The sequence below is a fragment of the Leuresthes tenuis genome, unplaced genomic scaffold (assembly GCF_036924035.1).
Source record: "Leuresthes tenuis unplaced genomic scaffold, fLeuTen1.0.hap1 SCAF_18, whole genome shotgun sequence".
In the NCBI taxonomy this organism is placed as follows: domain Eukaryota; kingdom Metazoa; phylum Chordata; class Actinopteri; order Atheriniformes; family Atherinopsidae; genus Leuresthes; species Leuresthes tenuis.
This window is the reverse complement of record NW_027325372.1, coordinates 32210137-32223331: the sequence shown is the minus strand read 5'-3', so window position 1 is coordinate 32223331 and position 13195 is coordinate 32210137. Positions and strand designations below refer to the sequence as shown.

General features: G+C 38.7%; 1 protein-coding gene across 6 annotated transcripts in view; it reads right to left on the bottom strand.

Moving 5' to 3' along the window:
* Positions 1 to 13195, bottom strand: part of LOC140275380 (uncharacterized) — a 79939-nt gene that overhangs the window by 29466 nt on the left and 37278 nt on the right. For 4 of the 6 annotated variants that reach the window (XM_072370843.1, XM_072370840.1, XM_072370841.1 and 1 more), the window contains 3 exons: positions 9172 to 9219; positions 8866 to 8979; positions 6326 to 6427 (listed from right to left, as the gene is read on the bottom strand). In XM_072370843.1, the coding sequence (XP_072226944.1) occupies positions 6326 to 6427; positions 8866 to 8979; positions 9172 to 9219 (264 nt within the window). The remainder of the gene's footprint in view (positions 1 to 6325; positions 6428 to 8865; positions 8980 to 9171; positions 9220 to 13195) is intronic. The other 2 variants (XM_072370842.1, XM_072370845.1) reach the window with 2 other exon arrangements.

Genomic DNA, 13195 nt, shown 5'->3' with positions numbered 1-13195 from the left:
TCTAGGACTGCCTTCTTTCACCTTCATAATATTGCCAAAATCAGCAACATCCTGTCTCAGAGCAATGCTGAGAAACTAGTTCATGCATTTGTTGCTTCAAGATTAGACTACTGTAATTCTTTATTTTTGGGCTGTCCCACATATTCTCTGAAAAGCTTCCAGCTGATCCAAAATGCTGCAGCCAGAGTTCTGATGAGAACTAACAGGAGAGATCATGTTTCTCCAGTTTTAGCTTCTCTTCATTGGCTCCCTGTTAAATTCAGAAAAGAATTTAAGATTCCTCTCCTCACATATAAAGCTCTTAATGACCGAGCTCTATCATATCTTAAAAATCTCATTGTTAGATATTTTCCCAACAGAGTACTTCGCTCCCAAACTGCAGGTTTACTTGTTGTTCCCAGAGTTTCTAAAAGTAGAATGGGAGGTAGAGCCTTCAGTTATCAGGCCCCTCTCTTGTGGAACCAGCTGCCAGTAAATGTCCGGGAAGCAGACACCCTTTCCACTTTTAAGATTAGGCTTAAAACTTTCCTTTTTGATAAAGCTTATAGTTAGGGATGGCTCAGGTGATGCTGAAACATCCCATAGTTAAGCTGCTATAGGCTTAGACTGCTGGGGGACCTCATCTGTCACACCTTTCCTCACTTTGCTCTCTTTTTCCCCCTGTTTAATTTCTCAAATGATATTATGTACATGTGACATTATTGTGGTTATTAACTTGTGTTTCCCTGTTCCAACAGGTATCCTTTGAATTGTGTTATGGTGTTTTTTCCCCCTCTTTTCTGTCTTCTCAAACCCCAGTTGGTCGAGGCGGATGGCCACCCTTCCTGAGTCTGGTTCTGCCAGAGGTTTCTTCCTGTTAAAAGGGAGTCGTTCCTTTCCACAGTCGCCTCATTGGACTGAAGACAAGTTTCGGTGCAATCTGTTGGTTTCCTTCGCTAGGATATTGTTTTTGAATTGACTCTATATGAATGAATTGGATTATTTCAAAATTAATTAATTGGATTTCATTGGATTATGATTACAATGAATTGAATTCCAATTGGCTTGAATTTGACTATATTATTATTGACTATATAAGTGCTTTGAGATAACATTTGTTTTTTCGTGCTCTATAAATAAAATTGAATTGAATTGAATTGAATTGTATGCCGCTGGAAAATTGCAATAAACCTGGTCTAGTGTGTTATTGTCTTTGGTCCGAAAGTTGATGAACTTGTGGAATTTGGGGAGCAAAGCTTTTAATTCCACATGGTTGAAGTCCCAGCCACAATCACTGCAGCCTCTGGATTTGCATTCATATTACTGTTTATCAGGCTGTACAGCTCCTCCAGCTCTAACTAAGCATTAGCTTGCAGGTTATGTAGGCCGCTACGATCATAACAGAGCTGAGTTCTCTAACCAGTTTGGGAACAGCTGCAACAGGCTAGTATGTATGTGGAATTTGTTTAAATCCCAAAGATGAAAATTCCTCCAGCATACTTTAGTATATGATTCTGTTGAACAAAGGGATTTGGGACTGTCTCCTTCGGTATCCAAGCGAATAAGCTGACTTGTTTGTGGTTAGCAGCAAGCATACTGACATGGCTGCACAGCAAAGCTAAGTACCAGGAATTCCTGTTTGCATCAAACAAAAAGTCTTGATTTCCAAGATAACTGAAAATATAGTGAAGAACCAGGGGAACCTAACTGTCCAATTTGGATTTTAATTTTCATGGGACACCACCACAAAAACTGGAGAACTCATGGTGAAGATTAATCATCTCCCTAAGAAATTGTAGCAGCTTCTCCAGGAGTACTTTTTTAACTTCACTTCTGTCACTGTCAAAGCCCACTGGCAGTGGCTGAAAGTTAGCATTGCATTATTGTCATGAATTTGTTTGCCACCCAGGTCAGATTCAGGTCATCAGGACTTCTTTGCTTCACAATAAAATGGTAAAATGCATCACCATGTAGGCGTGGAGCAACTAAATGCCTCTGTCTGAAGAAATGTGAGCAGCAGCTCAGTCAGGCTAGCAAAGGATAGCGAAAGCAGACCAAGCAGTGAGTGGGCTTTATGCACTAGGGCAGGTATCGGCAACCTTAAACACTCAAAGAGCTATTTGGACTTTTTGGACTAGCTATTTTTTTACCTTTATGCTATGTATAAGAAAACTATACAGTGTACATTTATGAACTCAATCAACTGCTACAGAGAAAACAAAATTTAACTGTGAAAATAGACGCTGGGTTGAAGGCTGCTTTCAAAATAAAATAAAATATTCAATATCTACTTGAGTCCTCCTCCTATTTATAAAATAAAAAGCTGAACTTAAATGATCCACTTTCAGCAAATCCAGCCGGATATTTTTCAGCAAAGGCTTAGTGTTTATTCTAGAAATTTCTTGCAAAATTTGACTTGTAGTTTGCCAATTTCTCCACACATATTAAGCAGACTGGTAAACCAGACTCGTCAGCAGTGAAAGCAAATTAATCTGCCCACGTAGCATTAAACGTTTTGTTTTCTTCAGGAACTTTTGTTTTCTTGGATTTATTCATATTTGTCCAACCAGGGGGTGAAAACCTCAATAAATGGCATGCCAGCGGATGTTGCACATTGGTGACACATATTTTGAGCAACAAAAAATTTGAGTCACTGACAGGCAGTTTTGTTGCACATTGCGTAACAAATGGAGCAAAAGTGTTAAATATGCTATTGTGCTTCAGCTAAAAAAAAAAACAAAAAACAGGTAGATAGACACAAATAACTACATTTTTGTGCAGTGCAGTGCAAAACTAGCTAAAAAGAGGTATGGACATTTTTTTTTCATAGAGCACCAAAATACCTCACAGACACAGTGGTAATAAGAAAGTTACATCATGTGTTGTTTTAGTCATCATCAGATAAAGAACAAAGAAGTCAGTTTAACCAGTTTTTTTTATATCCAGATGTATGCATGTGCAAAACAAGTGTTCTGTCTTCAGGTTCTATTTTTTCAGCATAGCTCTGTCTCTATAAGGGTCACTTGGAGCTTCTGGCACTTGGCTGACGATATATAGATATATAGTATATAGTATATATGGTAAATACCATTAGACCATCTTAGTGTGGAACAAAACAATCAGGTCTGGTTATTCCATACATACTATCAATGTCAGATGCTATGACAACTGATCTGTGGTTACCAGCTTCTTTCACATACTGAGGCTGGGATTGATACATGAGCATAGCATCATGTGTGAAAGTACAGAGATGGAATGGGAGGGTAGCGGTCAAATCACCATTGATATGTCTCTAAGCTAGCAATGGGAAAGGGGCAGTGCTTGTATATCCCTTTTCTAGTCCTGCACTACATGCTGCTTTCACCCATTCACACACTCATACAGACTTTAGACTTTAGTCTACAAAGTTTTACAGGCTATACTGTGTTTTTTTTCTCTATCATACACAATTATACACTAACAGACGCATTGCTAAGTTCAGTGTTGCCCGAGGATACTTCGACATGTGGCCCAGGGAAGCTGTGAGTACAAACACAGACCTTTCAATTGACAGACGACTACTCTTCTTCCTCCTCCTTCCGCCCCAAGTAAGTAATGAAATAAAATTAAATGAAACAATACTGTATGCTGATGAAGATTCTCAGTCATCCAGGTCACAAGAGATTGAATAACATTACTGTCCTCAGAGTCCCTTTTTCTTCAGATGTAGGTGCACTGCTGAGTCTGGACCTGAAGAGGTGGCTCTCCTATGTTGTGCCATGCGCTTGTGGAACTGTTGTTCGGTCTCTCCTATATAGAGGTCCGCACACTCCTCGCTGCACTGTACTGCATACACGACACCACTCAGTTTGTGTTTGGGTGAAGCAGTCTCTGTCTGATGGTGTTCTTGGGTTTGAAGTGCACTGGACTGTCATGTTTGGATCATTCTAAGTTTCTGTGAGACTTCTGCCACATATGGAATTACAGTATGTTTGCATTTCTTCTTCTTAGCTTCTCTATCAGTGTGGTTTGGTCCATTTGTCTTTGGTGAGTTAACAAAGGGGTATTCACAGGTTTACAGAGCTTTCTTGACGTGTCAATTTTCCTTTTTGTTTTCCATCAGCCTTAGAAGGTCCGCCCTCAGCCCGGTGGTGTTGACAGCCTCTTTGTGTTCTAGTGGATGATGTGAGTGGAAAAGAAGGTGCTGGTCAGTATGTGTGGGTTTCCTTTAATCTCCGTGTTAAGACTTCTGTCCTCTTCAATGTGCACAGCATAGTCCAGAAAGGGCAGCTTGTGGTCTTTTGCAGCTTCCCTTGTGAATGTTGCTGTCCACCAAGTTGATGTACTCCATGAAAGCCTCCACAGCTTGAGTTTTAATCTTGACCCAGGTGTCGTCCACATATCTGAACTAGTGGCTTGGTGTTGTTCCTTTGTATGAGCTCAGTGCTTTGCTTTCCACTTCCTCCATATAAAGATTAGCCACAATGGGGGACACTTGAGATCCCATGGCAGAGCCGTACTTCTGTCTGTAGAAACAGTCATTATATTTTAAATAGGTGGTGGAGAGGCAGAGGTTCAACAGGACACGGATCTGATCAGAAGTGAAGTTGGATCTGTCGTTCAGTGAGTCATTTTATTCCAGCCGTTCCCTGACAGTCTCCACTGCTGCTGAAATTGGTATGCAGGTAAAAAGTGAGATCACATCAAAGGACAGAATGGTTTAATTTAGGGACAGTTTCAGATGTTGGATCTTCTTCGCAAAGTCTGTGGGGTTCTGTACATGATGCAGAGTGTTTCCTACCAGGGTTGCTAAGATAGAGGCACTGTGTTTAGCAGTGTTATAGGTGACCGACTTAATGCTTAATGCTTAATGACTTAATGGGTCTGAGTGGGACTCCCTCTTTGTGTATTTTGGAAAGTCCATAGATACAGGGTGTGGTGTACCCAGGGTCAAATCTGTGGTAGAAAGAGCGGTCAATAACTTTGTCCTTTTCCAGGTCTTGAATATAATCTGTGACTTTCTTCCAAGAGTTATTTGTGGGGTCTTTCTTCAGGTTTTTGTAGGTGGTGTTATCACTTAGCAATGTTGTTATTTTTCTGTGATAATCGGCTGTGTTCAGAACCACAGTGCATCTTCCCTTGTCTGCTGGCAAAATGGTTGTTTTGGTTCCTGCTGAGGGATGTCACTGCCTGCCTTTCCTGGGGTGTGAATTTGGAGGGAGGAGTTTTAACGCTGAAGAGGGCTCTTTCATATGTAGCTGTTCTGCTTCTGCCTTAGAAATCAGTATGCTTTGTTATTGCTTATCAAAGATTATTGTAGATTCAGTAACTGTATTGAGGTATCACCACTGGCAGTTGTTGTAGGGAATTGGCGAAGTGAGTCCTTTAGCTAACACACCCATTTCTGGTTGGGTGAGTTCCCTATCTGATAAGTTCTTCACCCAGTGGTTTTGAATGTCCTGTCTGTAGTGTCACTGTCTTTGTTTGATAGAAGCAGATGTGGTCAGGGAAACGTCGGCTCTTCGCTGTAGGGTTTGGAATTTCTATCTTGTAGAATAAGCTTCTAGTTTAGGTTTTGGAGGCAGACACCCTTTAAGCAGTGTCAAAGATTAGGCTTAAAAGTTTCCTTTTTGATAAAGTTCATAGGCTGGTTTAAGTGACCATAAACCATCTTTTAAGTCATGTTTCAATAGCCTTCGACTGCCATTCTTGTTGTCATTAACTTAACTTAACTTTTTGTTTTTTGAGCCTCTGTCCTGCACTCTTCCTGTCCAAATGGATTACATTGAATTGGTTTATGATTAGATTTTATTGGATTTATATAGAATTATTATTATTATTTTGTTTTTAGTTTAAAGTGCCTTGAGATTACATATGTTGTGAATTGGGACTTTATAAATAAACCGGTGTGATTATTATTATTTTTTTTGTAGCTGCAGTTTCTGGTGTTTCATTCATATGTTCAGCAATCATCATACACTTACATTATCTGGACCAGTGATCTCCCAGTTACCTGATCAGGACAAATCACTGCACATGTACGTTGCCTGGATCCCTCACTTTACAGTTATGACATATATGGGTTTCCTAATGTTGAGAAAGCTCCTTGTGTGACGTAGGAGCTAAAAAATAAGGGCTGCAATTTCAGCAAAGTGGACACAAAAAAGGGTGGACTGCCTGAAATACTTATTAAAAAGTGCAAGAACTAAATAGTTGGCAGCACTAATATGCTACTTACCAATTAGTGATCCACTCACTTTGACAAAACACGAATCAGCAAAAAAACAACAACTGGAGAAATAATTAAAATGAATAATAATAAGGTGCCATCCTGCAAAGCAGTAGGGTCTCAAAAGGCTTGAGGTACCTGAGATGGCTCAGCTTCTGCTTGGGTAGTCTGAACAACCTGCATTGCTGGAGCAGGTGGAGGGCGAGTCTGTGGATACACAGGTCTCTGACTGGAAGCCTGCTGAGCACACACAAGCACAAACACAGAATCCAACTTTAAATTGTACAGTTAAATTGAATGATTCCTGTTGTCTTAATAGTCATCAAATCAATTACTTAAAATCTGTTTATTTACAACATCAAAAGACAAAAAATGGTTGACCACATAATATGTTCCTCTCAATAAAAATATTATATTACCGTTCCAAGTTTCATTACCATTCTAACCCCAAACCTGATCACCCAAATGCCACTATCACTAATGTCTGTCTATGTTCAATCTTATCTGATTTATGTACCTCAAACTGATGTACAACACCCAGGTTGTACCACCCACCTCATTATTTCCCGTGTATTCATCCTATTTTTTAGGAAAGGTCATGTCGCTATCTCCTATCATAACCTTTGCAGCTGAGTCAATTCTCCTGATAAATCAATAGCTCTACTATAAACTTTACAATCAAGTCAACTGATAATCTGCCTTTCATATTTGTAAACAGCTATTTTGCTACCTTTTTTTAATCTGTCCATTTTGTGTGTCTATATGTCGGTTTTATAACAAAAATGGGACACAACATGGATAACAAACACGTAATAACTTTAAATTTTTAACCGCAAAATGTATTTATACATTTGTATATATAAGAAATAAACACTGGCCTTATTGAAAAGAAAAATATTTTAAAAAGGGGTCTGCAAATAAAAACATTTGACATACAAAATGTTCTTGAATATATTATAGAAAAAAGTGACAAAATCGTTATTGTTGATTGTGACAGCATGTTTGAGGGTTTTTTTTTTTAAAGGAGAAAAAATGCACAAGGACCAGTTGACACCTTGGGAGCTACCCATTTAAAAAACTACTGGAAGGTAGTATAATTTGTAATTGAAGGTAGTATAAATTGTAATGTATCGCTGTTGTCCATAATGGGTAATAATCAGCACCCTCGCCATCACACCGTGCTCAGACAGCGGAGCACCTTCTCAGACAGCGGAGCACCTTCTCACACAGGCTGCTTCAGCTCCGCTGTCGAAGGGACAGATACAGGAAATCATTCCTGCCACATGTCATCACACTGTTTAATAAAAGCTAAAAGCACTGCTCATTATCCTCTATCTGCACTTTAGCTATATTTTCTGTTAAACATACTGCTCAGTTATACATATGTCCAATAACTGCTACTGGTACACTTTAATACTGCACAAGTGCACATTTTGTTGTATATAGACGATATTTTTACTTGAATCTTATTTGTAATTACAATCTTAAAGGTTGAATTGTACATTTTGTTTATACTACTACTTAATAGTAGGTGCTTTGTGCTTTCATGTCTATTTCAGTGGGATGTAAATGCTGCTACTGTAAAGTAATTTTCCAGTTTGGGATGAATAAAGTACTTCTATTCTATTCTATTCTATTCTATTTTGGCACAGAAAGATTTGCTTTCCCTTCAGTCAATTTAGTCAGCAACTTCCAACCATTTTCAAACATTTCAAATCCACACTCAATTGACGAAAATTTTGTACAGAACGACTTGGATAATTGTTAACTACATTTTATCCTCAGAAACATTGCTGATGTAAGATTACTGGTAGTTACAATACGTTTTGTGCACAGAATTAAAGTTCAATTTAAGGTATTACACTGCTCAGAGGTATTTCAAGTTGTTCACTGGATATATTTTCTTTTTATCTTTGAGGTAGTTTGAAGGAGAAAATTAAGAACACTTGGAGAGAACTGACTTGCTTTAGGATTCAGAGTATTACGATCATGTTATTAGGAATACAACTTGCAACAAGGATCAATTTCTCTCATTTGTAAAGTTTACAGCAATAAAACAAAGTTTGTTTAGTTCTCTCCAAAAATTATCAACATGATTCTTTGTTTTTATCAAAGTAAACAGACTACAGCAAGGGATTATTGAACAAAATTAACTTTTGACACAGGCAACTTACAGTATTGCCTTTACTTGAGCAATTAATGTACAATTCATGTGATACATATCCAACATACAACTAAGATGGCAAAAATGCATCCTGAGGATAAAAACGTTTCTCTCATTTATCATAGGATAAGAATGATGATTTAGAAGAACTTTGTATGGATTGATAGTGACTCAGCCATACAAGTGGACAAGTGGATCACTGCCATGTCAGTAAAATACTTCCTGCACTACAACAGAGCCATTGAATTCCTCTGCTGTAGGTGTCAAAGATTCAGATTTTCCTTAAATATTAGCATGAACTACAGTGAACCACTGTTAGTATTGGTGGATGGTGAGGTTTTTTTTTTTTTATGTTACACCTGTGTAGATTTAAGACCTGTATTATCTGGCACATTCCATATTAAGGTAATCTCAAGGTAAAAAAAAAAAGAAAAGAAAAGGAATTGAAAAATGTCTGCGTGATGGTGTTTCTGAAAATTCAAGCTTTTTAGAAGTCACTTATTGTAGACCGTACCTGGTTTCCTTCAGCAGCTAGGACACTAAGTCCAAACAACATGGCAGTGATGCAGATCAACAGCTCAAGCACCAGGAAGATCACCAGTGTTCCCAGAATCCCATCAATCAGCAGCTACCCAGGTAAATCCAAGAACATGTATGATCAGATAACAATATCTTTCTTTCTATGGTAGATGATTAATAAAAAATAAGAATCTCAGAATATAATTTATATGGACCAAAACATTTATATCATCTACATGTACTCAACAAAACACAACCTGTCTTACCAAGGTATTATTTGTAACAATTGTCAGTCACTTACTTTACACTTTTGCTCGATCAGCCCGGTGCATTTTCTGAAACAATGTTGCTGCAGTGAACAGTAAAGACAGAGAAACAGGCAGTCTGCTTTTTTACAACATGTAGTGTCAACTATCAATTTATGTGATGATATCAAAGGACCTGTGCAGTCATGTTTAAGTGATGGCTCTGTGTACATTACCTAGCCTACATTCTACACAACATAAAAATACAAATTCATCTCCATACATGTGGTTATGTGGCATTTGATTATATTCTTATATATAAAAATACCCTTTAATTTTACTTGTGTAAAATCTTTTCTTTTATTATAATATGTATTAATCGTGTTTTAAAAAGGCATTATGTTAGATTTATTCCAAAGATATATATATAAAGATATATAAAGTGTAAATATTGTGTTTACAATAAAATGTGAGAAAAAAAATTCTGTCAGATAAATCAGCATACTACATATGTATGTATATGCACTATATTGGCAAAAGTATTCACACACCCACCCAAATAATTATATTCAGGTTTTGCAATCATTTCCACGGCCACAGGTGTATAAATTCAAGCACCTAGGCATGCAGACTGCTTCTACAAACATTTGTGAAAGAATGGGTCGCTCTCAGGAGCTCAGTGAATTCCAGCGTGGTACCATGATAGGATGCCACCTGTGCAACAAGTCCAGTTGTGAAATTTCCTTGCGAATGAATATTCCACAGTCAACGGTCAGTGGTATTAAAACAAAGTGGAAGTGATTGGGAATGACAACAACTCAGCCACAAAGTGGTTGGCCACGTAAAATGACAGAGCGGGGTCAGCGGATGCTGAGTACACAGTGGACCTCAGATTGACTCAATAACAGTGCGTAGAGAGCTTCATGGAATGGGTTTCCATGGTCGAGCAGCTGCATCCAAGCCATACATCGCCAAGTGCAATTCGAAGCATCGGATGCAGTTGTGTAAAGCACGCCGCCACTGGACTCTATAGCAGTGGAGACGCGTTCTCTAGAGTGACAAATCACGCTTCTCCATCTGGCAATCTGATGGAGGAGTCTGGGTTTGGCGGTTGCTGGGGGAATGGTACTTGTCTGACTGCATTGTACCAAGTGTAAAGTTTGATGGAGGGGGGATTATGGTGTGGGGTTGTTCATCAGGAGCTGGGCTTGGCCCCTTAGTTCCAGTGAAAGGAACTCTGAATGCTTCAGCATACCAAGAGATTTTGGACCGTTTCATGCTCCCAATTTTGTGGAAAAGGTAAGGGGTTAGAGGTATGGGGATGGCCCTTTCCTGTTCCAACATGACTGCGCACCAGTGCACAAAGCAAGGTCCATAAAGACATGGATGAGCCAGTTAGGTGTGGAAGAACTTGACTGGCCTGCACGAAGTCCTGACCTCAACCTGATAGAACACCTTTGGGATGAATTAGAACGGAGACTGTGAGCCAGGTCTTCTGTCCAACATCAGTGTCTGACCTCACAAATGTGCTTCTGGAAGAATGGTCAAAAATTCTTATAAACACACTCGTAAACCTTGTGGAAAGCTTGGTGTTGAAGCTGTTATAGCTGCAAAGGGTGGGCTATCATATTAATTCCTATGGAACATTCCTATTGGAATGTTACTTAAATTCATATGCGTGTAAAGGCAGATGAGCCACTACTTTTGGCAATATAGTGTATATGTATATATACATACATAGATATAAAATGACAAACTTAACACTATGAGGCTTAGTATTTCCTATCCATTTCCACATACACTCATCTGCATATTTTTGGGAACTAATCCAATACAATAGCCAAACCATAAATTCTATTAAGTTTGAGATATTTTCAGTTTTTGTTTAAACTGGGTTAATTCTAATCAAAATAAGAAAATATATATAAACAATAATTATAGATATACCTGATCCAACCAATAATAAGCTAGCAAATATCCATGTTTAGTAGGTAGTCTTAGCCATTACTGTATCTTTAAGGCCGGAGAACCAGAGGATGCACAAGACCCATATGTATCTGTGGTGATTTTTCCTCTTTTCCTGCTTGTCATTGTTCTGACAAATTCTGACTTTTTTATAGGGCTTTACCATGCTCTTTTTGTGTCTTTTTGTGCATGGATGGAGCAAAATGACTCAATTGCTCTACATATCGAGGCAACTCCAAAACTGCATTTAATAAACACTATTATGAAATTTGGTACATGTAGATACCAGTTCAAGATAGACAAGCAGGCACTTTAGAAATGGTGCCATGGACAGGTCCTGTACTAGTACACTGAGATTATGGAAGCGCACAGGCTGGAGGTGAACAGGGTTTGCCCACTAACATCACGGAGGCAAATCCTCTTCGCGAGGGAAGGCTACCAAGCCCAGACCAGCATTTGCAGGACGTGGTTTTTGATCTGGAGCTAAGTGAAACTTGACAGCTGATCTAAGTCAGTTGCTCAAGTTCCCTCAGAAGATCATCACATCAACCTTGCATTCTGACATCATGATCTGGTCTTCCCGAGCAAGACCATGAAAATGTGAAAATTGTTGTGAGTCAGGGGAGTTGATTCATTAAAGGTAACATATCAGACTTGATGGACCCATGTTTCTGTTAGAGCGAATACGTCAATCTTATGTTCTATGATAACATTATATATAAAGAGGGATTTAGAGGAAAGAGATATTATGTACTTAACTTATGTTAAGTCCACATTTGATTGTGCAAAGACACACAGAAAACACTAATGTAGTGTTGTGCATGAATGTGTTAAAATGAAATAAAACTATAAACAAGCAGAACTGAACTTCACTGAACTGTAATAATATGATAAACTAGTTATATTTTCTGACTGAGGATCAGGCAGGAGCTGGCTTAGTTTTTAGCAAATATTTATGTGTCCAAGGATAGTTATCAATATTCAATACATTTATTAATGAAACATATTAACTACAAAGCTCCAATGACAAAAGTCACAAGCTAATAACATATCTGGGACAGATATGACATTTACATAACAGACACAAAGGCTATGAATTTGAGCACTGAGCTTTGCAACCAGCAGCTATCAGTAAACATACACAATGACCACAAACAACTTGTCCTTTAAAATAATTCAATAGAATTGATTAAACTTAGTGCATTGGCACAATAACTAAATCAGTGATACTTTCATCAATGAAGACTATTGTCTATTAGGTCAGCATACCGTGTACAAAGTAATTGAGCAATGAAAGACAGAGCATCAATGTGTGTTTGTGTGTTGTCGATATATGAGTATGGGAGAAGAGGGAAAAACCATGAAACAAATTGGTGGCCTTGATCATGTAATGGTGAGGGCACACGATGGTGGCCATTACTATATGCTCAGAAAGACGTGTTAGCTAGAGAAGCTATAACAATGACAGAAATGTAGCTCACATGTTAACTGGAGATCCCTGAGCTCTTTGTCTGTTTAAAATGGTAAATGGACTTGTACTTGTATAGCGCTTTTATAGTCTAACTGACCACTCAAAGTGCTTCACTACATGCCGCATTCACCCCACTCACACACACTCATACAGCACGTCTTAAGATACATAACTACATGCTTTTCTAATCATTCATACACACATTCATACCCCAGTGATACACTGGGAGGCAACGTGGGGTTCAGTGTCTTGCCCAAGGACGCTTCGACATGTAGCCCGGGGAAGCCAGAGTTGAGCCACCGACCTTCTGATTGGTGGGCGATTGCGCTTCCTCCTGAGCTACAGCTGCCCGCTTTTAAGCATGTTTGCCAGAATATGAAAACAAACGGCAGATGTGCTACAGCATGATAGAGACCCCATACAGAGTGGGATGTTTAAATCTCTGTCTCGGTCTAGTTTAGATTTGGTTCAAGATCGTTTGGATTTGGTTCAAGATGGCAGGCGGTGGCGCATACCGGCTACCGCTCCGTCCCAGAAACTAAAACTATATCGGTCTTCTGTGCCACATAAATCTCTGTCTGTTAGGTTAAAGACGGGGACTGTCAGCACTTAAAACCCAGCAAATTAACATTCTTCAAAGTTTT